At 40.1% G+C, this 26,779-nt stretch overlaps 2 protein-coding genes across 9 annotated transcripts in view; one reads left to right on the top strand and one right to left on the bottom strand.

The window, feature by feature from the left end:
* The window catches only part of ATP10D (ATPase phospholipid transporting 10D (putative)), a 46,613-nt gene extending 23,913 nt beyond the window's left edge, over positions 1-22,700 (top strand). For all 4 annotated transcript variants that reach the window (XM_027676321.1, XM_027676323.1, XM_027676322.1 and 1 more), the window contains 14 exons: positions 1,208-1,443; positions 2,098-2,286; positions 4,304-4,925; positions 6,341-6,450; positions 7,322-7,448; positions 8,898-9,082; positions 10,963-11,272; positions 11,860-11,936; positions 12,472-12,597; positions 13,066-13,266; positions 13,941-14,021; positions 14,265-14,369; positions 15,708-15,895; positions 17,644-22,700. In XM_027676321.1, the coding sequence (XP_027532122.1) occupies positions 1,208-1,443; positions 2,098-2,286; positions 4,304-4,925; positions 6,341-6,450; positions 7,322-7,448; positions 8,898-9,082; positions 10,963-11,272; positions 11,860-11,936; positions 12,472-12,597; positions 13,066-13,266; positions 13,941-14,021; positions 14,265-14,369; positions 15,708-15,895; positions 17,644-18,166 (3,080 nt within the window). In that variant the 3' untranslated portion in view covers positions 18,167-22,700. The remainder of the gene's footprint in view (positions 1-1,207; positions 1,444-2,097; positions 2,287-4,303; positions 4,926-6,340; positions 6,451-7,321; positions 7,449-8,897; positions 9,083-10,962; positions 11,273-11,859; positions 11,937-12,471; positions 12,598-13,065; positions 13,267-13,940; positions 14,022-14,264; positions 14,370-15,707; positions 15,896-17,643) is intronic.
* Positions 22,701-22,870: 170 nt separating this feature from the next.
* CORIN (corin, serine peptidase) overlaps positions 22,871-26,779 on the bottom strand; it is a 129,580-nt gene continuing 125,671 nt past the window's right edge. For 3 of the 5 annotated variants that reach the window (XM_027676328.1, XM_027676326.1, XM_027676329.1), the window contains exons 21-22: positions 26,075-26,208; positions 23,381-25,632 (exon numbers count right to left, since the gene is read on the bottom strand). In XM_027676328.1, coding sequence (XP_027532129.1) covers positions 25,450-25,632; positions 26,075-26,208 — 317 coding nt within the window. In that variant the 3' untranslated portion in view covers positions 23,381-25,449. Of the gene's footprint in view, positions 25,633-26,074; positions 26,209-26,779 lie in introns of all 5 variants that reach the window. The other 2 variants (XM_027676327.1, XR_003533155.1) reach the window with 2 other exon arrangements.

A 26,779-nucleotide genomic window follows, 5' to 3' on the forward strand; every position in this document is an offset into this window, starting at 1 on the left:
GTTATGTGTGTGGGAATGTAGAGGTTAGCGAGCTCAATAAAGGCTGCCTGCTGCACTGAGCAGGCAGACATCTCTTTGTCTCACCGTCCTAGTGTGTCTTGTGTGTCCTTCTTCCCCCTTCGGACCAAGACCTCACAACAGTTACCCCATGACATTTATGTTCCAGAAACAGAAGACAACAGGAAATATGGAAAACCTAACAGGGTAGCAAATCTGGTACCTCATTTCTGGAACATAGCTAAGCTCCTGTGCTTTGCTAGGAGGAAAAGGACTCACTAGTGACATAATAAACCTATTTCCATCTCATTTTGAGCAACAGAGCTGGGGACTGAACTGTGGATAGGTTTTATGTTTACATAAAACAGAATAATATCACACTTTTCACTTTTTCCTGTACAGTAGCTACCACTTGAAATAAAAAAGAAATAGGGAATTAGAGGTGTTGCTGGATAAGTCTGTGTGTTAAGGTTTTGTTTTTCCTAGAATGCCAGTGTTTGTATTCATACTTCAATGAAATAAATACACAACGCACAGTCCTCAAAACAATTTTTCCGTGCTGTCTGTGGATTTTAGGTACTGAACTGCTAGTGTATGCTCATTGCATGCTGTTTTCACAGTGAGAGGTAAAAAGCTGAAACCTGAATAGTGTACACTGATCCAGTGCTTTCTGGATTCAGATTTCAACTTGTGACATGTCATCAAACACTGTTCGAGAGCTCCAGTATAAACACTTGGGTGTGTTCTTGATCAAACACATGATAGCATAGGAGTGTTTCCATTTGCTACAGTGGTTCTTTACAACACTGACCTTCCTATCTAGATTCATGGGGCATAGAACTGCATTTATATCTGTGGTGCAGTTGCTCTTCACTTGAAGACTATTATTTGGTTCCCATCAGTGTGCCCTTCTGAAGGCTGTGTAACTCCAGCTAATTTTATTGTTTCCATGTGACACGTTGTCTAGAAACCTCATCATTCTTACTTCCTCTTCTGGATTCACTCCAGTGGAATGTTGCTCTTGAAGTGCAGTGTCTCAAACAGGAAGTCAGTGTGACGGCTTCTTACAGGTTGTGGATTAATGGTGCATTGTTCTTAACTATATATTAAATTCCTTATTTTAAAATTTTGGTTCCTGAACCTTTAGGCAGTGTTTTAGACAAGTTTTCTTTTTGCTCATGGAACAATAATTTTGTTTCCCTTTCCTTAGCTAAGAGGTTGGAATCCTATCAAGAGATGGATTCAGAGCATGAGGATTCGGTTGATTGTCAGTGTGGCTCTTCGACACATATGTCAAAATGGCAGAGGCACAACTGCAGAGCTGTGTGTGAACCTGTGAACAGAAAGTCTTTGAACCAGTTGTCTGGTGGTTACCCTGCATTCATAAGGGAAGATGGAGCAGGTGGTGGTCCCCACTCAGGACACATGGCTTTCAGCAGTCCCATTGTAAGTAAAAGTTGTTGTGTTTGATGCTAAATTTCTGAAGTAACTCATTAGGGAGTATCTTTTTACCCTGATTTGATCAAGAGTGCTTGTCATTTAAGAAATCCCCTCTCTCTTCCCTCAAAATCAGAGCCTGTCATGATGGCTTGGCAGCATCCTATTTGCACCTGACATTGCAGATACTCATTGGATCATGAAGGTGTATGCTTTGGTTCTTGCTGCTGTGAGTCCATGACCACTCCAGATGAAATTGCCAGCTTCATCTTAATAACAGTTTGTTCTTTTATTTTAAGAAGTTTCTAGAATTTTCTTTTGTTTTTAATAGGAATTATCTAGATGATCAGTATTTATTTGAGGTTATGAGAGGCAAAAACTCTGCTTCTGTACCCGAAGATGTCTAAATAGCATTCATCATACTTAATCTCTGTAGAAGTGTCTGTGAACTAAGACCTTACTGTTTACCTCTTTTAGCATGAAGTTTTCCATTTTCAATAGACTAGCATAAGGCAATGAAAGCACCAAAGTGTTTCTCTGTTTCCTAGTATAACTAACTTAGCACAGGAGGGAAGTTGTTCATTCATTCTTCTGTAACTGATTTAACCTCCAGAGACTGAGATTAGTCTTATAACCTAATGGACATTGTTCATTTCATAATAGGAAACGGATGTTATACCAGACACACAGCTGCTGGAGAAGTTCAGTCAAATTTCTTTTCATTCCTATCAACAGTCAGAAGGAGCTAGCAGCAAGTTATCTTTGGAGACAATGTACATCACTGACTTCTTTCTTGCTCTGGCAATCTGTAATACTGTTGTGGTTTCAGTCCCCCATCAGCCACGTCAGAAGGTAAGAAGGCTTTACTTTTGGCTATTTGGCCATATTTACAAATAACCAAGCTCCATTTTGGTTTGATTACAAAAGGAAGAAAACAATTAACTGACAGTAAAAAAATTATCCTTTTATCCTCTTGGTTTGTCCTGTTAGAAAAAGAAGGGAATTACTGTAAAGCTATAGAGTGCAATGAGTTAATGTATAAAAACAATGTTGGTAACTTGGCTTCCATATTTTTGTTTCTATGTATAGACTGTTCATAACTTTTACAAGACAAATTTTGAGATTGAATTGCCGTTGTAACTTTTTTCTGTAATCTGGGGGTTTTTTTCGAGATATGGGCATAGCTTCCTTTAAGAATACACTAACACTCAGGCTACCTTTACAAATAGGTTACTCTTGGCTGAAAGATAAGAATAATCTCAGGAGATTCCCAGAATATTGGAACTAAGAACGCTCTTCCCTGTTCCCTGCATATTCAAATAGAGCTTCAACAAAAATATGGAAGATCAAGTTTTTTATGTATATTAATCTGAAGAAAAAATGCTTTACAGTGTGACATAAACTGGTCTCACCTTGAATTAACAGTGCATTTGCTAGACTGTCCTGGTTCAGTAATCTGGAGTGACTACTCATTGTTTTCAGAGCACACAATCTAACTTGGTATTTAAAGATACTACTATTTTTTTCAAACCTTTGGGTTTTTTTCAGGGTGGGATTTTCATAACCCCATTTTTTACCAGTTATGACTATGTTGCAGAATGATTCTCAAGTTCAGCTTCGATTTCCTTCTCCCATTCTTTGCTGATTTCCATTTGTCGACTTTGTCTTTTGAAAAAAATATTAATGACATGTGCAGAACTAGATTTTTGTGTCCATCTAGGCAGTGAACCTACAATGATGGCTGGACACATTCCCAAAACATATCCTGTGGGGTATGAAGTACCTCCTGTGTATAAATAAGCCTGGTATTTTACTGTGCTTCCAAGCATTCCCAGAAAGTGTCATAGGAAGCCTAGAGGTCCATGTGTGGATGAGGCACCTGAGTTCATAGTTTATAGTTAGCTATTCCTTAAATGCAATGTGAGAGTGTACAGGTGAATATTCAGAAATATTCGGAGATATTTCTGAATAAATTGCTAGCAGAGTAGAAGATCTCCAAGCGCTGGTAGGTAGGTTGAGAAGAGCGATGTGGCGTGAGGTTTCTGAGTTCACAATTAGAGAATGAATGAAAGAGCTCAAGGCAACAGCAAATTTTAGTGTTGCGTTAGGGAGGGGCGACGTTCCTATTCTCTATTTCCATGATGTTGAATTGGAGATACATTACAACTTGCTGGAATGCTGGTAGAACTGAAGCCAGAGTCTGTCCTTAATTTATGCTTTTCAGTGGCAAAAAGAACATGTTTTCTGATAACTCATTCTTAGCTTTCCAACAGCAGTGACAAAGGAGTGTCAGCCTTGCATGCCTTGTTCCTCCATTGTAAGCTGTCAGCTTCTTAACTGTTCTAAGTAACAGAAAGCCAATTATTTTGTAACATTGAGGAAAGAGGAACTGACCTTTAATTTAAAACACTGAAAAAGTATTGATAAGGTACTGTATTTTTAGCAATTCTTGTAGCTAGTTACTGTGAGGGGTATGGAATTGGTTTATTCTTCACAAATATCTTCTAATTCAGGATTAAAGTGTTCAGTTCAGTTTGCCACAACTTTTAAAAGTTACAATGTCATACTAACTCTTTTCATTACTGAAAGTTCTAAAAAGAAGTATTGTGTAGGGTCATGAATCAAACTTGAAACACATCCAATTTTCAGACCTGAAGTGTTTTTACAGCTTACAGGAGCTGTTTAGTGTACTCGTGTGTTTATATGTTTAGTAGAACTGCCCATCTTTAATACAGGCAGTCAAACTTGTGGTAAATTTTAAAATACTGCATTCATTAAGAAATATACATAGTTTGTAAGCTGTCCCTCTTTAATATAATAAAATATGAAGAATTTAACATAAATGCTTTCTCTAACTATTCTTTTCCAGATGAGACTCTCTTCACTGGGTAGGATGCCTATTAAATCGCTTGAGGATATCAGGCAAATGTTCCAGAGGCTGTCAGTCCGGAGACTGAGTTCCTCCCCACTTCCAAGTGTGAAAGAGTCATCATCTGAAAGCCCAAATAGTTTTGTGAGAAAACTGTCTATTTTCAGAATGAAACTGGCCTCACCTGTTTTGGATGGAGCTGCTCAAAGGGCTGGTGAACCTCACAATACTGACAGCCCAAAAAATTCCCAAGCGCCTCAAGAACTAGATATGGTGAATGTAGCTGGCTGTGAACCCAGCAGTGCTGTGTCATCTATTGAGTTATCTCCCTTACCTAAACTATGTTATGAAGCTGAAAGTCCAGATGAAGCTGCTTTGGTTCATGCTGCCAGGGCTTATAAATGCGTTTTACAGTCTAGGACTCCAGATCAAGTAACTGTGGACTTTGCAGGTCTGGGATCTTTAACATTTCAGCTTCTGCATATCCTGCCTTTTGATTCACTGCGGAAAAGGATGTCAGTGGTGGTTCGGCATCCAGTCTCCAACAAAGTGGTGGTGTACACAAAGGGTGCAGACTCAGTCATGATGGATTTGTTGAGAACTGCATCAACTGCATCTGAAGGTATCTATAGAACTTGTAATTCTTTGCTCACCTTGTACATTCTTCAGTACAGGTGAAAGATGGCATGATTCATGAGAAGAGACAAGTAAGCAAGCAGAAGTATTATCTGTGAACAGTTCTTGTGGGGAGCCCAGAAAGGTAGCATTGCATGTCACCTAGATATATCTGTGCTGTGTGCTGGTGTGGGAACTGCAAAGAGAGAAGCAGCTGTTAACCAAAGGATTTGGTGGTGTCTTAAGCAGACCCTTTGGAGCCAACTGAAGTATTTTCAGTTGCAAAGTAAGGTCATCTGCATGAGAGTTGGCTTCTGCTACACAGTGAGTGGTGTTTATTAGAATGAGATACTCTTTAGCCTTTACCTATGTTAGTGTTTCTCAGCTTTTGGAGAGAGGTGTCAGGAGCAGATGTCAGCTCTCAGTGCATTTTGATTTTTTTTTTCCTCAGCTATTCATTATTTCTGTGTTTCTAGATGTAATAATAATATCTGCTGGGCCCTGTTGTGTAGGTGTAAATGTTTCTGAATGAACCACAGGAGGGATGCACCATGCACGTTGTTTAAGCTCTGACTTATTCATACACCGTAGCAAATGGTCACTGATTTTTAGCTGAAGGGAGTAAAGAGAAAATATTACGTGTGTATATTAGAAATAAATACCTAAGTATATTAAAGTTCAGAAGATGTTCCAAGGTGGGGGGGTTGTTTGTTTTTATGGTTTGAAAAGTAATATAAAGGACTTACATTTAAAGGCTTGCTTTCTGCAAAAGGAAGTTTGGTTTGTATGATGCATAAGGAAGAGGAATGTTTCCATTTTCAAGAGTGGATTTTAACTTGCCCAACATTAGCCATCTAAAGTCTAGACAAAAAGCCTCTGTAGGCCATGGGACAGATACAATACCTCCAAAATCTTTCATCTTACTAGGGGAGTAATTTCATTCTTGAGGTGCCTCTTCTTACTTTGTTTCTCAAGGTAAACTTGGAACCTAACTTTTGCATCTCCGAAGTTAGGTGAGTTGAATGCCTGTCTGAATAGTCCACCCCTTAACAGTTATTTTTATCAAAGCTTTTCAGTAACTACCCTTTTGGGTCCCTCCCACTAGACCAGTGACAGTAAAGCTTCTTGAGTATTTGTGACCCAGTTCATTTTAGAAAATAATTTTTTTTAGAAAAAGATTTTGATACAAAGCAAAGACATATCAGTACCAGATGGGTTCCTCTGCACTGCTTGTGCAGACTGGTGCACTGCATGCTCACTATAGATACAGAGACAGCACATGGTGCAAACATGAAGATACATTCATAGTTAAAAGTTAAACATTTTGGTGTTTTAAGAATGTATTTAGACCTTCAAAGTTTTCCACAAAATTTAACCTAAACAAACATGTTTAATTTGCTTTCTCTTCTTTTTGTGTGATAGCATGTACTAATGATTCAGAAATTGAAGAGAAGAAGATTAAAGAGAAAACTCAGCAGCATTTGGATGACTATGCCAGAAGAGGACTGCGCACTCTGTGTATTGCTAAGAAGGTATTCCTTTTAATACATATTTTGAAGAATGTTTGCAGTCTGTGACCAGCCTGAGAGGTATCACCAATGGAGCAAACATCACAGCTTCTAAACAGATTCTTCCATTGCCACATTTTGTTTATCCTTATGTTCTTTCAGAAGGAATCTGTAAGATAACTCAGATCAATTCCTGACTTCTGTTAGATTGCCATAGTTGTTGTCAGTTTAGGATCAAGCAGCTTAACAGCCCGGTTATGAAGCAGGAGTTGTCAAATACTCTGATTTTTCCTTAAGAGTCCTAAGCAGATTTCCTTGTGTGAATCTTACCCTGGTTGGAATTCCAGGCACAGAAAACAAATTAAGTCACAAACAGTTTGCAGTGTTACAAACTCTAGATGCACAACTTAAGTGATGTTTTGAGATTCCTTTTTAAATTCAAAGCTGATCAGAAGTAAATTTCCTTAGGGATTGAAACAGGCAAGAAGCCTCTTTACAAAGCCTTATGTAAAGTGAAAGAACAGGCTGTGTAGTTGCACAGTCATTGAGCTGTACTCAGCTGTGCAGTGGTTCTGTGACTGTCTCAGTGCTGCAGTTAAAGAGCAGTAGGGAGAGAATAGTGTCCGTTGACTGCTACCTTCCGTCTAAGTGGAAGTCTGGCAGGCAGCTCCAGGAACCCACAGGGTCCCAGTGAGTAGGCTGGGTAGGTAATCTAACTCTCTGAACACCTTACTAAATCCATGGACGTGTTGGAGCACATGTCAGAGCAATGCTCTGCCAGGGGCTGCACTTCTAGGCCAGGATGTGGGCAGCAGAAGTAACCATGAGAACACTTCCAAGGCACCATTGAAAACACAGTATAGATACATGCTGGATGTTTTCTCTCCCTGTGTAGGTGATGAGTGATGCAGAATATGCAGAATGGTTAAATCATCATTTTTTAGCAGAAACCAGTATTGACAACAGGGAGAAGCTGCTGCTTGAATCTGCCACGAGGCTTGAGACAGAGCTAACTTTGCTTGGTATGTAGAAAATGCTATAACCCTCAGGAAACGGCTTATGATGTTCATAATTGGAATTTGCTTGTAGAGAGCTGTGCTAATCTCAATTTGTGTAACACATAGCTTTCTACAGACCTAGAATTTATTGTCACCCCTGAGTTTTCATAAATCTCACTAGTTAATTTGTACTAGTAAAACACACTGAAGACAGCTGGTACTCCTGCTGTTTGTAAAGGCTAAACATTTTTTTTACTGACTTTTTTTTTTTAATCATTACTATTGTATTTTTCTGTGTTCACTAGAGTTTTTAAATACCATTTTAATAAGCATATGAAATGATAATAACAAATCACAGGCCTGCCTATGCAAACATTCAGAGATATCCTACTTCTGGATGTGTTTTCCATCACTGTTGCATTTGTGGCACAGCAGGTATACTTCTGCTGTGTCCTCCTGTAATAATATGGAGCTGGGAAGTCAGGCATGCTTCTGTAGGAACCATTCCTCTGAAGGTCATTCAGCTGTGCAGAAATGAAATAAAAAATGTTTCAAAAGGTGTGTAAAAGGTCAACTGCAGAGTAGTGGTAAAGGCAGTTCATGCTAGAAGCTAGAAGCTGAAGAGAGGCAGGTCCTATTGTGTAAAAAGGTGTTACTTCCCTCATTTTGTGCCATATCTGCTTAGTGCAAATGCCATAAACCTTGATACTAAAAAAAGTTCTGGAATTACTGGCTTCAGTTTCTGGAGAGAAGCCAGAGCAGTGCTGCAAACTGATGTCATTTTAAGGATATACAGGTACCCTTTGGCACTAAAGCCAGCAGAGAGAAGTCTAGCTGCTGTTGGGGTCCTGCTGTCCTGCAGGCCAAGGCATTTTTTTTTTTGCTTGTGTCTCTGGTGTGACAGTAACCAGTATGGGTTGGCCCTAACATTAAATGGAAGTGAGAACAAAGATGTTAAATGGCTTCATACAGCCAAGGTGCTTGCTTAATCCCACTCTCCCTCCCTCCCTTAATCTCTCCCTCCCTCCCCTCTGTCCCTCCCTCCCCCAACCCCCCCTCAATCCCACCCTCCCTCCCCCATCCCCCCCACCTTCCTCATTCCCTCCCCCCCTCCCTCCCTTCCTCCCTCCCTCCCTTACTCCCTTAATCCATCCTTCCTCCCTCTCTCCCTCCTTCCCTCCCTTAATCCCTTAATTTGACCCACCTTCCCTCCCTGCATCCCTCCTCCCTCTCACCCTCTCTTAATTCCATTTTCCCTCCCTCCCTTAATCCCCTAATCCCACTCTCCCTCCTGCCTTCACTCCTCCCCCTCCCTTTCCTCTCTCCCCATCTCCCTCTGATTTCCAAGCATTTCACAGTAGGGTGTCTGGTTTTGGATGTGGGTATGCAGAGAACCATCTTGTCCTGTCACTCTTGCAGCATTTTGTCTTTGGAAATACAGCAGCACTAATCCTTCTGCTTGTCTAAATTAAGGTGCCACTGGCATTGAAGATCGCCTACAGGAGGGTGTTCCGGACACGATACAGGCATTACGGAAAGCGGGAATAAAAATATGGATGCTGACAGGTGACAAGAGAGAGACAGCTGTCAACATTGCCTATGCTTGTAAGCTGCTGGAACCAGATGACAGAATCTTCAGTCTTAAATCACAAAGTAGGGTGAGTGGAAAATTAGATTTTCTTCTCTGCTGAAAAATTCTGTTAGGCTATACCACAGGACAATATAGAGAAACAAATGTTCTCTGCTTTCTCAACCAAACAAAGACAGCATGATTTCTTGGAACATGAAAATACTGGAAAACTAATGGTTTCCTTCCATGTGGGTAACATATGAAATCTTTTCTGTGTACGTAACATTTGTTTCTTTATATACAGTCCCTAAATATGATTAATTATTTCAATTAAGACTGCTTAATTTCCCGTTATGATAAGTTAGGGAGTTGACAAGGCCCCAGGTTGTGCCAGGGGAAATTTAGGTTGCATATTAGGAAAAGTGTCTTCACCAAAAGGGTTGTCAAGCATTGGAACAGGCTGCCCAGGGAAGTGGTTGAGGCACCATCCCTGGAGGTGTTAAAAAGGTGTGTAGGTGTGGTGTTGAGGAACATGTTTTAGTGCTGGACGTGGCAGCGTTAGGTTTATGGTTGGACTGGATAATCTTAAAGGTCATTGTCAACCCAAATGATTGTATGATTCTCGGTTATTAGACATTTCAAATGACCGTGAGTTATAGCATATTAGCAGTATGAGAATTACTGTTAGGTAAATTCTACTGAATTAAGTTTTATGTTGCTTTTTGTAATACTTGCCTTCAGCCCTGGTTGTCTTGCAAAGACATAGAAGGAATAATCTCATTAAAGTACATTGCACACAATTCAAACTAATCTGTCAGCACTTTTATCAGAGAAAAAAAACACCTTCTCACTCACAACCCCGTAATTGAATTGTGTGATAAAGAGTGGTTAAAAATGCTGGTTTGGATAGCAAGTTTCGTCGTTTCATCCTCTTGTGGTTGCTTATAAGAAGCTGGTTTTCAATTCATTTTTATCAATTTTGGATTGCTAATGAGAGAGATTGCTGGTAAAGCCAATGTGTGAAATGTCCCTCCTCAGAGCAGCCATAAAACCTGAGGCTTCTCCAAAGCGTGGAGGACTTTTCTAAGACCTTTCATTTTTCTTTGTTTCTCTTAAGAGAAACACGTTACTTAAGAAATTTAGTTTGTATTTCTTAAGATGCCATAAAAGATAGTGTGGCAAGTAGTAACTGGGGGGGAAATAAAGTGAAAAATAAAGGATGTTAATGCAGTTGTGTTTGAGGAAAGCTTGGAGTTTGATTTCTGCTAACACTTTTCTCTTTTTTTTTCCCGACTGGGGAACGAGTATCTTACTTGACAGTGGGAACTGAGCCACTTTTGGAGTAGTGCTCTTCCTCCCTCTAACTGGGTTTTGAAACAAAAAATAGGATTTAATACTGTTGCATTTCAAAGTAAAATAATGAGAACATTTGTTCTTCTAGATGGCACAGACTTTACATATATCGATATCAATAAACTTTTGGGCATCATATGTTGATTCTGACAAGCTAAAAAATTCTACAAGGCCAGTTCTTGAACAATTCACTGCAGCTCACCTGTAATCTGATTTGAAATGCACTTCTGGCTTTGCATGCTAGGCAAAAGAAATCTAAGGAGCAAAAGTTTTCTATGAAAGCTGTATTAACATTACGGAATCCTTAACAGTTGCTTTTCCTGGTAGTCTGTGAAGGTTTTCTGACTTGCTTCAGTTTTTTCCCTTCTCCTTATGCAATACCCAAGCCAATCTACATAAGCAAAGTTATATCACAGACCCTTTTATTAACAACGGACTGCATCCTTAGTGATTTTAAAGGGTTATTCAGGCTCATGTCTGAGCCTTTCTGGATTAAAGAGAAATGCTATAAAAGGGCTGCATTTGACCTTTTCTCCGTAAGTATTTCATGAATTGAAAAGGGAGCCAGAATACAAACAGTATTTAATAAGTTGCCTTTCTTTTGTCTTTAATTAGGATGTTTGTGCCTCTGTAATGAGCAAAATTTTAGAAGACATCCAGAAGAATGCTTCTGCCAAAAAAAAACCCAGTCAGAAGCTTGGAAATGTCTCTGCAAGTCCCTCCACCCAAGCTCCAGGGTTCAGTGCAGGCCTGGTTATTGATGGAAGGACTTTAGAGCATGTCCTTCATGACAGCCTACAGAATATTTTCTTGGAACTCACAGAAAAATGTCGGGCTGTAGTCTGCTGCCAAGCCACACCACTACAGAAGAGTGTCCTGGTCCAGCTGGTGCGAAGTAAGCTAAAGGCAATGACATTAGCTGTAGGTGAGTCCTGTGGTTATGCTCCTTCCTCTGAAAAGAAGTAGAAACCAGTTTCTTCTCTCCTGTATTTTGTTAGTGTCTGTAACAAAATTTGTTTTGCAAGCAAGATAATCTTTTGAACTGTAGTTGTCTCTAGCATAAGATGCTGTTAGTCTTCTGAACTAGCAAATTTAGTCCATAAACTTACAGTAATCCAAAGCAATAAGAACAGCATCAGTCATGCAATGTTATGTAACGTGTGCAAAGCAGCAAGTAAGAGGGTTTTCCTTTCCATCACAACCCTCCAAAATAGGAAGGCAGAGGGGATATAACTGGCTCTGATTTAAAACATCCATATTTTCTGTTCTGGCATGCCAACTAGATTCTGGCAAAAGGAACAGCTATTATCCATTTGGAGAATATAGCTCAGTTCAGTCAGGCCTTCCACTTACTAATCCTCTTTTCCTTAGCGTTTTCCATAGGCTGCACTGTTGGCCATAAAAATGGTTTTCTCTGAACCTCTGGTGTTTGGTATTTGTCTTTTCCTGCCACCTCCATAGCGATGTGATAGCCTGCAAAGCTAGTTTTGAATCTCCCTCTTTTCTCTATAGGTGATGGTGCCAATGACGTCAGTATGATCCAGGTGGCTAACACTGGTGTGGGAATATCGGGCCAAGAAGGCATGCAGGTAGTGTATCCAAAGACAGCTGCAAATGACATCAGGTTCCATTTTAAATCACTTTAGAGTGTACACTGGAGACCCAGCAGCTCCACAATCTACACCCTTACACAGGCAAGACTTCGCAGCCTGAGCTCGCGGCCTGAGCTCACACCCTGGCCTCAGCATTCTGCCAGGAGCAATCAGAAGCTGAATGCTGCAGGTCAAGCTCCAAACAACAGATCTTTTTGCCTGTCACTGAGCTCCCTATTACTCATGTCCTGCAGGGAAATGAGCAGCCTAAGTGTCGGTGATTTCTGTGCACTTGTGTGGTAATAATTGCAACAGCTATGTTCCTGCCTATGCTGTGTTGGGCTGAGCTCTGTGTGTTAGTTGTAAAGTTTTGTATGGAAGGGGATATCTGAGTGAGGGTAACCTCGTAAGCACTATGTATAAAAAATCATAAGTATTTCCAACAGCGGGTAAGTTGCTCGCTTGGCAAGTATCTGAAACTTTTCTTTAACAGTTTGGATGTAGCATATCCTTTTCTTCATGTGCGTTGCAGGCTGTGATGGCAAGTGACTTTGCAATCTCTCAGTTTAGACACCTCAGGAAGCTGCTGCTTGTCCATGGTCACTGGTGTTATACCAGGCTTACCAACATGGTGCTTTACTACTTCTACAAGAATGTGGTATGTAGCTATCCAATCCCATGGAAAACACAGTTTGCATATTTGGGGGCACTGAGGGTTTTAATGGGGCTTTATTTTCTTTTTTCTCTTCTATTGTGAATGAGATCAAAAAGCATATGTCAAACAATTCAGTTTCTCATCTATGTCTGCAGAGACCAGAGACTCTTATTTCTTGGACTGAATTTCCCACTCAAAGCCATTGTCTGATTTGATTAAACAGTGGGTAATGGGTATTACTAATGTGGTGGCAGCATGACTATTTAAACAAGTTATGTCTGATTTTGAAGTGTAAAACTGCATTCTGGTCAAATATAATTTTCAAGTGTTAGATGGCATGAACTCTGTAGCATTTATACTTAGTTTTCCACAGATTACTGTAACCAGACCTAGGATCTGCCTGGGTTTCTCCTGACTTTTAAAACACTTGTCTATGAGTAACATTTTATCATGTCGTCTTTGACTTTTCAGACCTACGTGAACCTCCTATTTTGGTACCAGTTTTTCTGTGGGTTTTCAGGCACATCAATGACTGACTACTGGATCTTGATTCTTTTCAATCTCCTTTTTACATCGATGCCACCCATCATTTATGGTGTCTTGGACAAAGATGTATCTGCAGAGATACTCATGCAGCTCCCCCAGCTGTACATGATGAGCCAGAAATCTGTGGTAGGTTAAAGAGTGCTTAGCCTGAAGCAAATTGAAATGGTCAGCATTTGAGCCATGTTTATCTTTCTTTCATGGTTCACCTCAGACAAACATTGTTTTAAAGCACTTTCTCTATTAGAAAAACATCTAGGCCTGTGCAATACGTGCACAAATAAAATCTGTTTTTCAGAAAATTTTCGTTGGCTCTTTTTAGTCATAGACCCGATCTTATCAGACATTTGGATGATAAGAAAAATTAAGGACTTCAGGTGAAGCAATGTACTAGATAAACATCATTAGAGAAGTCAAGCAGAACATGTACCAAAAAGAAGGGGATGGACAAAGAAGAAAGTGGGACTTGGCATTCAGTGATGGTAAAGTGCAGGGTACATCACTGTCTGCTAGCCCCCTCCTTTCCTTAGTACTCAGTTAGCTACAGCTCTAGTAGGTCTGTTCTGACAGAAACAGCTGTAAGATCAGAGTTCCCAGAGGTGGCTGCTGATTTAAATACTTACAGTTATGCTTGGAGGGAGATCTTCATTCTAATAACTATAACACAAAAGATGCTTCTTCAATTGGGAAACTAACTGGAATTACTTCTGCATGTAATCTTTCCCCAAATCCAAATTAAAGCTAGTCAAGGATGCAGCAATTTGTTCAGTTTGTTTCAATGCCATTATGTTTTTTTCTCACAGGCTTATGTGCCTTCAACTCTCTGGATAACCTTGCTGGATGCTTTTTACCAAAGTCTGGTTTGCTTTTTTGTGCCTTACTTTGTAAGTGCTGGATACAGAATACGTTTATACATTTTGACATGCTTAAAACCTAGGCAAATCAGAGAATAAATGAAGTATTTGATTTTTCTTCCTCATATATAAATGTATACTAAGAAGATCGTCATTGGAATGGAATTGAAATGTATGCATGCAAATATGTATGGTATTGAAACTATTCATGACACTTTGTATTGGGACTATATGTAAAGAATATATTACACTGACTGCTGTCTTCCTTTACAGACTTACTGTGACTCAGACATAGATATTCTTTCTTTTGGAAACCCTGTAAACACAGCAGCGCTCTTCACAATACTGTTTCACCTTCTCATTGAGTGCAAGTCTGTGGTGAGTACTTTGTTTCCAAAACAGTATATTCCTAACAGAATATGTGCATACAGCTTTCAATAAAATGAAATGGAAGAAAGATCTTCATATACAAAATAGAATACATATAAAAGGGCCAGAACCTAAATATTATACGTATGTGACCATGTGAGCTCTTCTAATGCACCTGTCATTGGAACCAATAGAATTACTCATATGACTAAAATTAATAAAATTTGGCCTCAGAATTATTTGTAAACAGTGAAAGGATCCTGCCTTGTTAGGGTATGGTGGATTTTGGGGATGTCAGTTCAGTTTTGCAAATGTTAAAATCAACCAGTGATCTACTGAAACTTCCTTAGTTCCCAAAGCTGGCATCTCAAAGACAACAATGTGAATTGTTGATTTTGAATGCTTGGAGCTGATGATCTGCTCTGTTGCCAGGATGAACAATTCAGAAGGGCATTTTGATGCCAGGATGGGAAAACCAGTATGGTACAGAAACATTATTGCAGTTTTTAATTAAGTCTGCACAAGCTGAAGCATCTGCATTACCTTGGATAAAGTTATAGCCCTTACAAGGGTAATATTTGGCTATTTGGCATAATTTTAAAGAAAATACATTAATGTTTACAGTAGAAGGACACAGGTTAATGGATTTTATTATTTATTTTACTTTTTTTGAAAAATGTTTTTTAGGATTGTTTTATAATGGATGAAATTTCAAGTTGTGATTTCATTGTTCTCTTGGGAGCGTGGCAGCCATGATAAAAATCTCTTTATTGAGAATATAGGGATGGCATGAGTGTATTCACACTCTGAGTAGAGAACTTGACTTAAATGGGTTTTGTTTGGCATTTTTGAATGTCAGCAAGCTGTCAGACCAGTGACAGTGTTGTTTCCTATTATAGTCGTTTAGGTGTAAAATTACAGAAAACTCCAGTGTAGAAAGCTAATTAACGTCTCAAGCAAGATACTTAAGGGTGGTGTCATGAGAAGATCTGGCCTCCATTTGCTTGAAAAGCTTTCTTTGCTGCAGGTAGATGAGGTGGTAATCTAAGGCAAATGGCATAAAAATGTCTTTCACAAAAGAATGAAAAGCTATGAATTTATTAGAATAAAATGAATTAAGTGGTTGGAGTACCTATGTACTGTGGAAAGATGGCTCCATTCTTTCTGGACCGTTTTTTTATGAAATTGGGAATATTATCTGAACAGATGTATCCTCTGATACCTTCAGCAGCTGCCCTTGGAGGAAGAGTATGCATGTTCATGCTTGCCAGTGTACACACATACAGGTGTTTCAGGTCTTTCTTTTTTAGAGCTTAAATCTAATTTCTTTCCTTTTCTGCTTTGCAGACTTGGATACATACAGTAGTTATAGTTGGCAGCATCCTGTTTTACTTTATCTTCACTCTGGCTTTTGGAGCAACCTGCAAAACCCACAACCCACGATCAAATTCTTACTGGATCATGGAAAAGCACATGACAGACCCAGTATTTTACTTAGTTTTCCTCCTGACTACTTGTGTTGCTCTGCTACCCAGGTGTGTTTCTGTTTTATAATCACAGATGTCTGCTGTTACCAAAATTAGTTTTCTGTGACTCAGTGATGTTATAAATCTCTGGCTAGACGTCTTCCCCCCCAACCCCCAATTTAAAGAAAATTTCATGACTCTACCAGACCAAGCTATGCAAGGACAACTTTTTAGTGACATTTAGTTCTCAAAGTAAATTTCAGTAATAAAAAAAAAATTTTTGATTTACATTATATTAAATATTGTCTTTGAGGGGAAAGAAACAGTAATTTTTGTAACCACAGAGTTTATATACAAATCGGTGATCAAAGCTGGACGTGTACTGTGCTTAGTCTGTGTTTATTTGTGAAATAATTTTCTGTTTGAAATTTATGTCATGAGTATATACACAAATATTTAGAATGAAGAATGCATGTACAGACTTCTTTGTGAAGTGAAAACACACTGACTAGATTCACAAGGGGCCCTGATATTTTTTGCCTCACTGAAGAAGTCCAAGTTCAATAACTCATTCACTCTGGAAAGGCAGGATCATTGGGTGGAGGTCCCAGACTCCAGCATGCTGAGCAGGGAGACACCTGAGTGAGCCAACAGAGGAAAACTGTGTGAAAACCAGTGAAAGAGACTTGATCAAACTCTCAGTTTATCTCTCCTTAGTAGCCACAGCCATCTTCCTTTCACTGGCTGAACATGAACTCAAGTCTGCAGCCTATCAGTGAAGTGCCTCTGCTAATTTGTTCATTCTTCTGTGTTATGTCTCTTTCTTTCCCTCTTAGATCATTTCAGAAAGAATTGGACTTGAAATTGACAGATACTAAGAAGTGCTGGGGAGAATAAGTGCTGTTTCTTCCTCACCTGATGTAATTTTATATGGCTAGACACAATCTGAGCACCCTTTCTGGATCAAGTGCTGCAGTACAGGCTGCATAAGTTGTCAGTGCTGCCGGCAGGAAAGCTGGTAGAGCTGTGCCTGTAGGTGCCTGCAATAGCCACCAAGTATTCAAGTCCCCTTTGAACATGGCTTGATCTGTGTCTTAGGTGTGTCATCCAGGGTTTTGCTATACTCACTGGGGATCATGACTGATCTGATATGACTGATAACTTTGGTTCACACTTCAGCAGAAGGATAAACTGTGAGGTACAAGAAACATGTCTGCCCTTTTCTTTCCATCCTTGCTCCTCAGCTTGGCTTCAGGTGCTGACAGTAGAGCTTTTTCTTTCACACACAGTAAATCTCCCTTACATGACAAATAAGTAGATAAATGCTGTTCTGGGACCTTTTGGTAGGGCTGTAGAGAGCCAAGGTAGGACAAAACGTTCAGCTTGGTGACTGCTTCCAATGTACAGCTCTTCAATTTTGTAGAAGACAGTGTGTTTCATGGTGAATTAAATGCAAAGTAAACTGTGCACGGATTTTGATGCCTTTTTCCTGGGGCCCAACACTATACAGAGAAAGTTCCGCTTCCAGTGTAGTTGGAACCCTGGCCCTTCACTGAAGCTGGCAGTGCACATTGGTGCAGAAACTAGTGTGTAGGAGAACTGTATTTGGGATAGAAAAATGAAAGCAGCTGAGATAATATCTGTCTTTGAAAATGACAGTTTTATGGCATGTTCTGGTGCAGTTGCTGGACTAACAGTTTCCAGACCCTGCTGCAGCCTTAGGGTTACTTGAAGGTGTTCACTTTCCTTTAGTGTCGCTGGAAACAGTTTTGAGTTTGCTTTTAAACAGCTTATTTGTAACTGTGTTTATTTTGTAGATATTTGCTGAGAGTTCTCCAAGGAACATTGTTTCCATCTCCGTTATTGAGAGCCAAGCACCTTGACAGGCTGACCCCCGAGGGGCAGACAGAAGCAATTAAGAGATGGAAAGATGAGTGCAATGTGAATGATAGAGGGGAGTCCCAAGCTACTTCTGTGTCTTTCAGTTCAGCTGCAGGTGCTGTATCAGAGGAAGAAAGCATTGACAGTGTTTTGCCAACATCTAAAACACCTTTTCAGGCCTGTTCAAGAGATGGGTTAGTAGAGGACACCTCCTCCTTACTAGACATTCAGGATGATTCTGGGAGTACAAATGGCTTGAACTCTAAAAAGACTGAATTTCTGAACTTATCAAAGGAAACTAATACAGATACATTTGGTGGTATTAATTCATGTGCCAAAGTCTCTGTGTGTGCTTCTGAAGTGGGCAGCAGTGCTGTATCTCCAGCAGAAAAAGCAGGTTTGAATTCTCTTTTGTGTGAAGAAGATGCTTTACTCTATTTTACAAAGTTGGAATGCTAACTGGTTAAACATAAGAGTAATAACTGCTGATTTATGCTACACTATGGTTCTGTTTTCTTCAACCAAGGTTGATGATGCACACGTTTCCTTAAAAGCTTTTTTGTTTATAAAACTTTTCAATAATTTATTAAGATGTTCAAGATCTCAGAGGCTGGGTTGTTTTTTATATATCTTCATACAGTAGACTTTGCATACTGCTTATTTCTTGTATGCAACATTGCATAATACCTCATGGTATTGCATGGATGCAGATTTGCAGGATCCAGTTCAGGTAAGTAATCCTGCTCCCTTGCAGTGCTACCCTAGAATCCTAGCATTCCCTGAGATTCACCATTTGCTGAAGTATGAAGTAAGCAGAAGGGCTGGGATGTAATGTTACTGGTTTGCTTGTTTCAAGACTTGTAGTTACTTGTTGCAGTGTGTGTACACAGTAATTTCTATAACCATTATGGTCCAGTTTGTTCACCAGGCTATTGCATGGGCCATCTCAGTGCTGGCCAAACACCTTTTTAACCATCAGGAGAGCAGCCCAGAAGAGACACGTGTCATGTGTGTCCCTCACCTTTCTCTTCACAAAAAGAGCAAATCCTAGTGCAGTCTTTTGTTCTCTGTGTTAGTTCATCCTCCTACTGCATCCCTCCATTTTGACTCCATGTACCATTCCACGTTATTCGCCACTGACTGGACTTCTTTTCCTCCTCACCCAATTCAGATGTTGACTGCTTGACTTTTCTCCTGCCTGCACTGCAGAATTGTCTGGCAGTGAGTAACTCCAGTCTGTCTTCAGGTTTTCTCTTAAAAATAGCAGCTTCCAGCTGATGAGATCACTCTTCTTTACTCTCAGATGTTTTTACATTCCTCCAGACTTTTATAATAATCAGCTGAAGTGTCTCTAAAGGCTGCCCAGAAGAAGGTATAGCCCACTGCATATCCCACATCTGAGTGCTGTTGCTCATCTATCTTGGAGGTGGATGAGTCCTGCCTCTGTCATTTTCCCACTGCTCAGCACACTGAACAAAGGTGGTTGAGGTGCACATGGCTACTTCTGGATTCCAGAATAAAATAGGACTACCATTTTATTTCCGTCCATTTACTTCCCTTTGCAAGTTACATGGCAGATTTATGGAGGAACTTAGGAAAATTGTTTGTATCTGCTAACAGCTGTTGAAATAAAAAATTTCCTCAAACTATAGCTGCTAATGAATTATTAGTATTGAGCCCATTTTTTGGTTCTGTTACTTTCTGAAAGTTTCTGCTTTCCAATTGCCAAGATTTGTGTTTATTTTTAGGCACTATGTTTGGGGCAAGGGCTCTGCTTTTTAATTGAACCGTGAGCTTTACACATCAATGATCAACATTACATATTCCACGTCTTTTAAGATCTCTGCAAGAATTTAAACAAATGCTGTGAGGTCTGAGACAGCTGCTGCTATGCAGGGCAGATACTGAGGGCATGCTAAGTTCATTCAAATGCCGGTCACCACATGTTACCAAAAGTTTAAAACGGTTCTGTTTTCAAAAGGTAGAATGTAATTAGGGCTGACTTCATCCCTAGTGTTAGTGAGGAGAAAAAGAGAAAAATAACCTTTTTTGTTTTTAGTTCTGTAGAAATAAAAAAGAGGAAGGAGCCAGTGATGACAGCTATTTCTGAATTATTTTTTTTTAATCTGGTTGAACATAAGACAAAATGTTTTGTTAAGTTCTAACATCAAGTTAGTGGGGACCTTTGAAGTGATGGCAGACATTCAAATTCTAAGAGATCATGTCGAGCATGTTAGTTTGCAGTTACATTTTCAGATGTTTCTCTGTAACATCCTTCTTGCTGTGGGGGCACCTTGCCAGGATTGGCCTCCAGTTGTTCAAGTAAAACATCTCTGCTTTCTCTACAAGCCATGGGACCTGCAAGGTGTCCAAAAAGAAAATGCAAAACAGCCAGCAGGTTGTGCAGGGAGATGAGCTGGTACAAGGGCAGAATCGTACAGGAAGAGACTTACTGGGATGCAGTGAAATCATCTACTCTGCTGCACAGCCCCAAGGCAAACTCGGCTCTACCCTTGCAATTCATAGCAGATGTTCTCCTGTTATAAAGAGCTCCAGAGAAACAGGCCAGGCCAGTGCTTTCCTGCCCTAGAAGTCAAATATTGTTTTTGTTTCTGTTGTCTGACCTGAGTGAATCATCTGCACCTTAAATCTATGGCACTTGTGTCTACAGGGCAGAGTGTTTTTATGTTCTACGCGTCTGTGACTCTATGACAGAGATATGTTGAGCTTTTATGGAGGAACTCTGAGACTTACCAGTGATCTGAGGGAGTGCAGGGCTCAGCTCTGTCCCCTCCTGTCCCTGTGAAAAAGAGTTTGGAGGACAACACTGGCCTGTGACCTGCCCTCTTGTTGCCTCTGCTGCAGGAGCAGAACCTACCAGCACATTTGGATTCCGGAATTCACACGGGTCTTATACAAAAGCTGTAAATATTCAGAGTAAGATCTTCCAAGATCTGTAAGCCATGGCATCAAAATAACTACATGAAGAAAAATAAGTTGGAGTCATCTGTCAGCCCTGATACCAGCTGCATGATGCCTCTAGGACATTTAAATTGCTATTATGCGACTCTTTACAAGCATGGTTATCCCACTACTCACAACTTAGTGCAGTGAAGCTTTCAGGACACATCTTAAATTGGATGAAAGCTGATTTCATTTGGGTCTCAAAAGTGCCAGGCTCTGTGGGTTACTGTGAAACTTCAGATCCTTTTAAATGTTTCTCTCTGCTGAGATTGTGCTTATGTACCACTTGAAATGGTGCAAAATAACACACACTTTTTTTATTTTGTGTCTTGCATCACTGATGTATTTGATACTGCGTGTTGCTTAAAATTGTCCTCTGTAGGTTGTGTTCTAGTAGAGGACTTAGACAAGCAGTCTAGGTGATAAAATTATCTGTTATCCGTTGCATAAAACACTTTTTTGGGGGGTTGGGTTTTTTTTTGGTTGGTTGGTAGTTTTTTGGGTGGGGTTGGTTGATTGGTTGGTTGGTTGGTATTTTTGTGATGGATAAGCAGCAGAAATACCTGAGGGCTGTTTGCTGTGATCACTTGCTGTCTTTTCCTGAAGGGAAGATGAAGGCAGTGAGTCTTTAATAAAAGCTTCAAAATGTTAATTGGCCATATCTAAAGTGGTGCCAAATGAAGGGTGCAAATGAATCTCTCTCCCTATACTTCTCACAGTTCAATGTTCCCTTTATTATTTTTTTTCAGCACTGAAAACATCATGATCCCCTGCTTGCTTCTGCATTCAGGCACAGCATGACCTGACTTTTCCATTTTGAAAACAAGCTTTTTAAGATCATCTCACAGGTGCCTTCCAGATGTCATGAACATTTACATTTTCATTGTTTTAAAATAAACCAAAACAACCACCTTGAATTGCCCCAAACTTTGCAGCTACACCTAGAGCAGCTTTAACTGCCTTTGTGATGTGCAATATTTGATTTTTCTTTCACTGCAGCCATGCCTGTGCTAAACATTTGCAGGGGGCAGTCAGCCATAGCCTTTACTGAGCGAGTGTTTTGGTTTGGTCCGTACCTGGGGCACAATTTCAGCTGAATGTTTAGACCAAGCCATATTTTTTCCTCAGGCCCACTGGCTGCAGCCCGAAGCTGAGGAGAAGGCAAGGCAGAGTGCCTGCTGCTCCCACCATCCCTGGCTCTCTGCGAAGGCTAAGGGGCAAGTCCTGAATGTGACTGTGTTAAGAACATTCTCACAACTGAATTTCAGTGTGGTTTTTGTATTATTTGTTCTTGTTTTATTCTGGTTGTGTTACTCTTGCCCTCATGGTCCTGGCTGCCTTACTGCAGTGAAAATGTACATTTTAACTGTTTTAAGCTTCTGTGTGCTTTTTATTTTGATTTCAGCATGTTTGCATGTTGTTGAAAGGCTGTGTACAAGTTAAAAGAAGATTGTTATTTCAAACTGATTGTATTCCAGAGAAATAGCCATAGAACAAAATGTGTTCAGATTGCAGATTTAGTTTTTCGGATTTCTCAGTCTGTTCCTGGTAATATTCTGTATTGGAAGCATACATGCAGAAGAAGGTGAAAGTTGTACAGTGATAGTAGTGCCAGAATCTCCACAAGTGTTGCAGTGCTAACGGGCCTGACAGCGCTGCTAAAAAAATGCCAGCTAAGGGTACAAAAACGCTTTTTGGAGGCTATTTTTAGACATTATTGCTAAAGTTATAACTTCACATCTCCTTATTATCATTTAGTCTCTGTAAAGTTTAAAACACATTTTCCACAGAGAAGTTATTTGGAAAATGATTGTAAATTTTTATTAGTACAACTAGAAAGAAACACATCGGCTTGACTGTGTGGCATTGCTTCCATTTGGAGCTACAGCTGTGGTAGAAGCAAAACTGACAAATGTTACCTTACAGTGAGGCTACACCTATAAGAGAAAAAGTGTAATTATGATCAACGCATGGGGAAAGGCTTGCTACAGTGGAAGGAAGAGCTTCTTTGCCTATTTCATGTGCACACGTAAAAAAACCAGTATAAAAATACCTTTATAAAATTACAAATTTCCTCTTTACATGGAATGTTGTGTCAGACAGTTGTGTAGAAGGACAAGACGCAACTGCTCCCTCCTAAAGCTATTTGGGATGGGGTTCAGCCTGTAATTTCTTCATAGGGATCCCATACAGGATGGGTCTGGACCATATGTTTAAGCAGGACTCTCCTTCATTTCCTGGGAGGGACTGCTTGGAAACTGGTGGCAGGCCAAACCCACTTAATTAAAATGTATAACTACATGTTATCATTTAGTAATGCTAATATCTACATGAATGATTATATGTACTCCAGTGCTTTACAATATTCAAAGCTGATAACCACTTCATCTGGTGGAGAGAAGTCAGGCTGGGCTGCTCATTCTGCAACAGCACCTCTTTGGAAAACAGACCTGGCTGAAACCCGTCACCAGGCGTATCAGAGGGACAGCAGGGCTGGCTGGCTCTGGCAATCCCATGGGCTGCCTTCTCAGGGAACTCTTGGTAACCGGCTCCGGGACTTTGAACTTTGCTGCCCTACAGCTGCAGAGATCCTGGCCCCAGAGGAAAGCTGAAGAGAGGACTGAGAGTTCCACCCTCGATATCCTTGAGGCAAAGATATCAATAACCTGCTTCAGCTGTAATCTACTTGCACTGGAAAAACATGGTCACAGCTGCTTTCTCTCATTTATAGCTGGGGGAAGAAGAATACTAAAGTGTTACAGTAAAACCAAAAATCCTTAAGATACCAAAAATAAAAAAAACCAAACAACTAAACCAAAACCTAGCAAAGCCTCAGAGGGTTTTCTTTCTGAGCATGAAACAGTGATTCAATAATCACTTAATTAGTTTCAGAATCCATAACATAACTCTTGAATATGTATTAATATTGATGTCTACAGCACTGCCTATTATGACTAATGTTCTAATGTTAGTCATGCTAAAGAAGATATGGAGATAAGAGGTAAACCTTCACTAAAGCAATAGATCTATGTAGATGAGTTGCAACACAATTAATAGTACCTGAAATGTCCATGTGTTACGCCTTTCAATGCATGTTTCCACATATGGCAGTCATGGTATTGACAAGGCCCTGCCATGTTGTTATGGGGGCATGCCAGAGGTAGCAGAAAGGGTAATTATGTGCCTTAGGCTGGATTTGTGAGGGACTATGCACAGCACTGAAAACACAATTTTTAAACACATTGTTCCTCATTCATCCTGTAATCCTCGGGTTCCTGACTTCTTCTCTGGCCTCCCAAAAGCTGAGAGCTGTGCTGGACATCACCTACAGCACAGGTGTAGATAAGACACACTGTCCCTCTGGCACCATGAAGAGGTGCCAAGCTCCATTATAATCTTTTTCAACCAGACTCTTGGAGTCAAGGCTTAGTCTCTTACTACTGCACAGATCACTCCATGTCTGGCTACCAAGCACAAGAGCTAGGTTCTTTGAGCCTTTGCTGGTAAAGCTGTTGTACTTAGCTTCATATATTTTTATTACTCATTTGAACAGAAGCTGGAATCTCAAGTCACGTATTACTCAAGTTTCTTTCTGCTTTTTACCTTTCCCCAAATTTTTACTCTTGTTAGTCAAAATTAAACTTTAAATGCAAGGCACTAGAAGAGACCTATCAAAAAATACCCAGTTCCCAGTATTATGGACAGTGCCCATACTATATCTTTTCCATTTTAAATCTGCATATTCCATCTCTCACCAGATGTCCAAATAGCTGACTTTAGAAGGGGAAATCATTGCAGTGGCATAGGCAACCTTCTCATGTTTTTAGAGGGCTGGAGAAGGTCCCTGCACGCTTTGTGTGCTGAACACACATGAAGAGAAAAGCCAGTGGGGCACAGGTTTGATAAATGCACTGATCAGTGTACTGCTGCCAAGACATGGATGTTTCCTGGACACATTAGGATATTGGAAGCTGCAGAAAATTAAGTGGTAGAAACTGTCTAAAGAGTGTGAACAATGAAGTTTTGGTCTTGGGTGCCTCAAGTGGTAGTTACGGGTCTTTTGGCCTACTGGTTCCTCCATCGCTCCTCTGAGATGCCCAAGCTGGCTCTGGGAACAGAAACTGTGAAGTCAGGACAGTACAGAGTTATGCCCATGCAAGTTTGCCACTCTGAGGGACAGAATGCGTTAGCTCAGGCACACTGGGAGCATGTGGCTACACACCCTTGGAGACTTGCATATGTGCTTTGATGTGTCCTGTGCCACATGGGTGTACAAACCCATCAATCTCTTCCACACCCTCCAACATATGGTGCAACCATGTCTAGTGTTGTCCTTGTGAATATATGTCCTGCAGTGCCATCTGAATGCACAGAGTTCCTTCCTCATGACAAGAAGTGAGTGAAAATGCATGTGCTACTAATTGAATAGTATTAAAATAGGTTATTTAGAAAGGTTTTCCTAGCCTGTGCTGCTACTTAGTTTTAATAGCTGAAAGGCAGAAAGTGGCTGATTCTTTCCTTTTAAGCCTTTTGCTGTGTTTGGAATAGCACCACAACACAGTTAAATGAAAAGTCCAAAGGATTATTAATTCTACCCCAAAGTATACTCATCATCAGAGGGCTCATCATTAACATACACTGCATGTTCTATAGCTCCACAACAAGAACAGATAGAGCTTGAAACTACTTTATAGAGTTTCTGAACTGCAAAACCTTCAGTGTTGAAGTGCTGATTCCTTTTTTCTTTTGTCTGTCAGCACAATTCTTACCATCTGGAGTTAATTTAGCAGAAAGGTGTGGATGTATATTTGTCTTTCAATCCACTCAATAAAATGTGACACGTTACTGTAAACTCCAGGTCCCAAAACCTTGGAAAAGCAGACAGAGCCCCAGGATGTTAAACCAAACAAAGTCCAGCGCCCTGCAGGTTGCTCGCACACAAGTGGTCCTCCGCTGTCACCCTGCAACAGAAGAGGGAAAATCAGCCTCTTATACACGTGGCCAGCAGTCATGGTTAAAGCTACGTCACGGTTCCTACAGCCATTTGCCTTTAGTAAATAACTCAGCTGTAAAAACCAGCTGCTCTGCTGAACGATGTAGCAGCGTACAGCATTACCAGTATTTATTACCTGTTATATTTGTACCAAAAATTACCTGCAAAAGGCTCATACAAATTAAAAAGTTAACTAATATAGATTAACCCTAGAGTCTTCAAGCAGCATTTAATTATCATGAAATTGTTTACATCAGTAGTAACAATAATAGTAATAATAATAAAAGTTTGTTTAAAATATGTAAATAGATGGTTGTCATTCCTATAATAAAGTATGCTATACCTAATAAACATCAAAGTACTTTGATTTCTAAAAGCAATTTTGACTGTTTCCATAGAGAGAAGCCTACCATGCAAGAGTCCACAGTGCCAGATTCATAGCCAGCACACAGCATCCTGCTGGTGATGATTTTCATGTCAAAGTATGACTGGCATTGTTCTAAGGAAATGATGCGAACCTCTCCTTCTTGAAGCTTGAAAGGCACTGATAAACAGAAATAAGCATTAAACTATATGCAAACACACAAGTACTTTAGCTATGATGGCTGTTTGAGATATGACAAACATTTTCATTGGGATGAATTTTTAATATTGCTCTATGTATATTAAATGTAAGGAGTGAAGAATCTCCCTTTAGCACAAAGCCAAGGTGAAAGCCGGTGGATTTTTTCACTATTGCATTGCAGGATTTGTGACTGTCATGCTCCTGAGCCAGGAGCATTATGTATTGCATTCTGGAGAAGGACTGAGCACTAGTGCGATGCTGTTTATTGAACGTTCGCACCTTGACATGATATGGTGTGGGACTTCTAAGTCAGGGGCAGTAGTGGCTGGAAAACAGTCATATGAGGAAGGTGAAGTTTGATTCACTGTTCCATGGCAGGATCTTCCTATTTCTTGTGTTTCTCATGGTAAAGCCTGGTATAATCAGAGCAGTTTTGAGTTATGTTTGGGTAAATTTGACTTACAGAATGTATCAGGGAATCAGAATTAGAAGCTTATTGAAATTATTGTATCACTTTCAGGAGACAATAAAGGACTTCTTTGTAGACTGG

Source organism: Neopelma chrysocephalum, unplaced genomic scaffold (assembly GCF_003984885.1).
Source record: "Neopelma chrysocephalum unplaced genomic scaffold, ASM398488v2 Primary Assembly neopelma1_42, whole genome shotgun sequence".
Classification (NCBI taxonomy): Eukaryota; Metazoa; Chordata; class Aves; order Passeriformes; family Pipridae; genus Neopelma; species Neopelma chrysocephalum.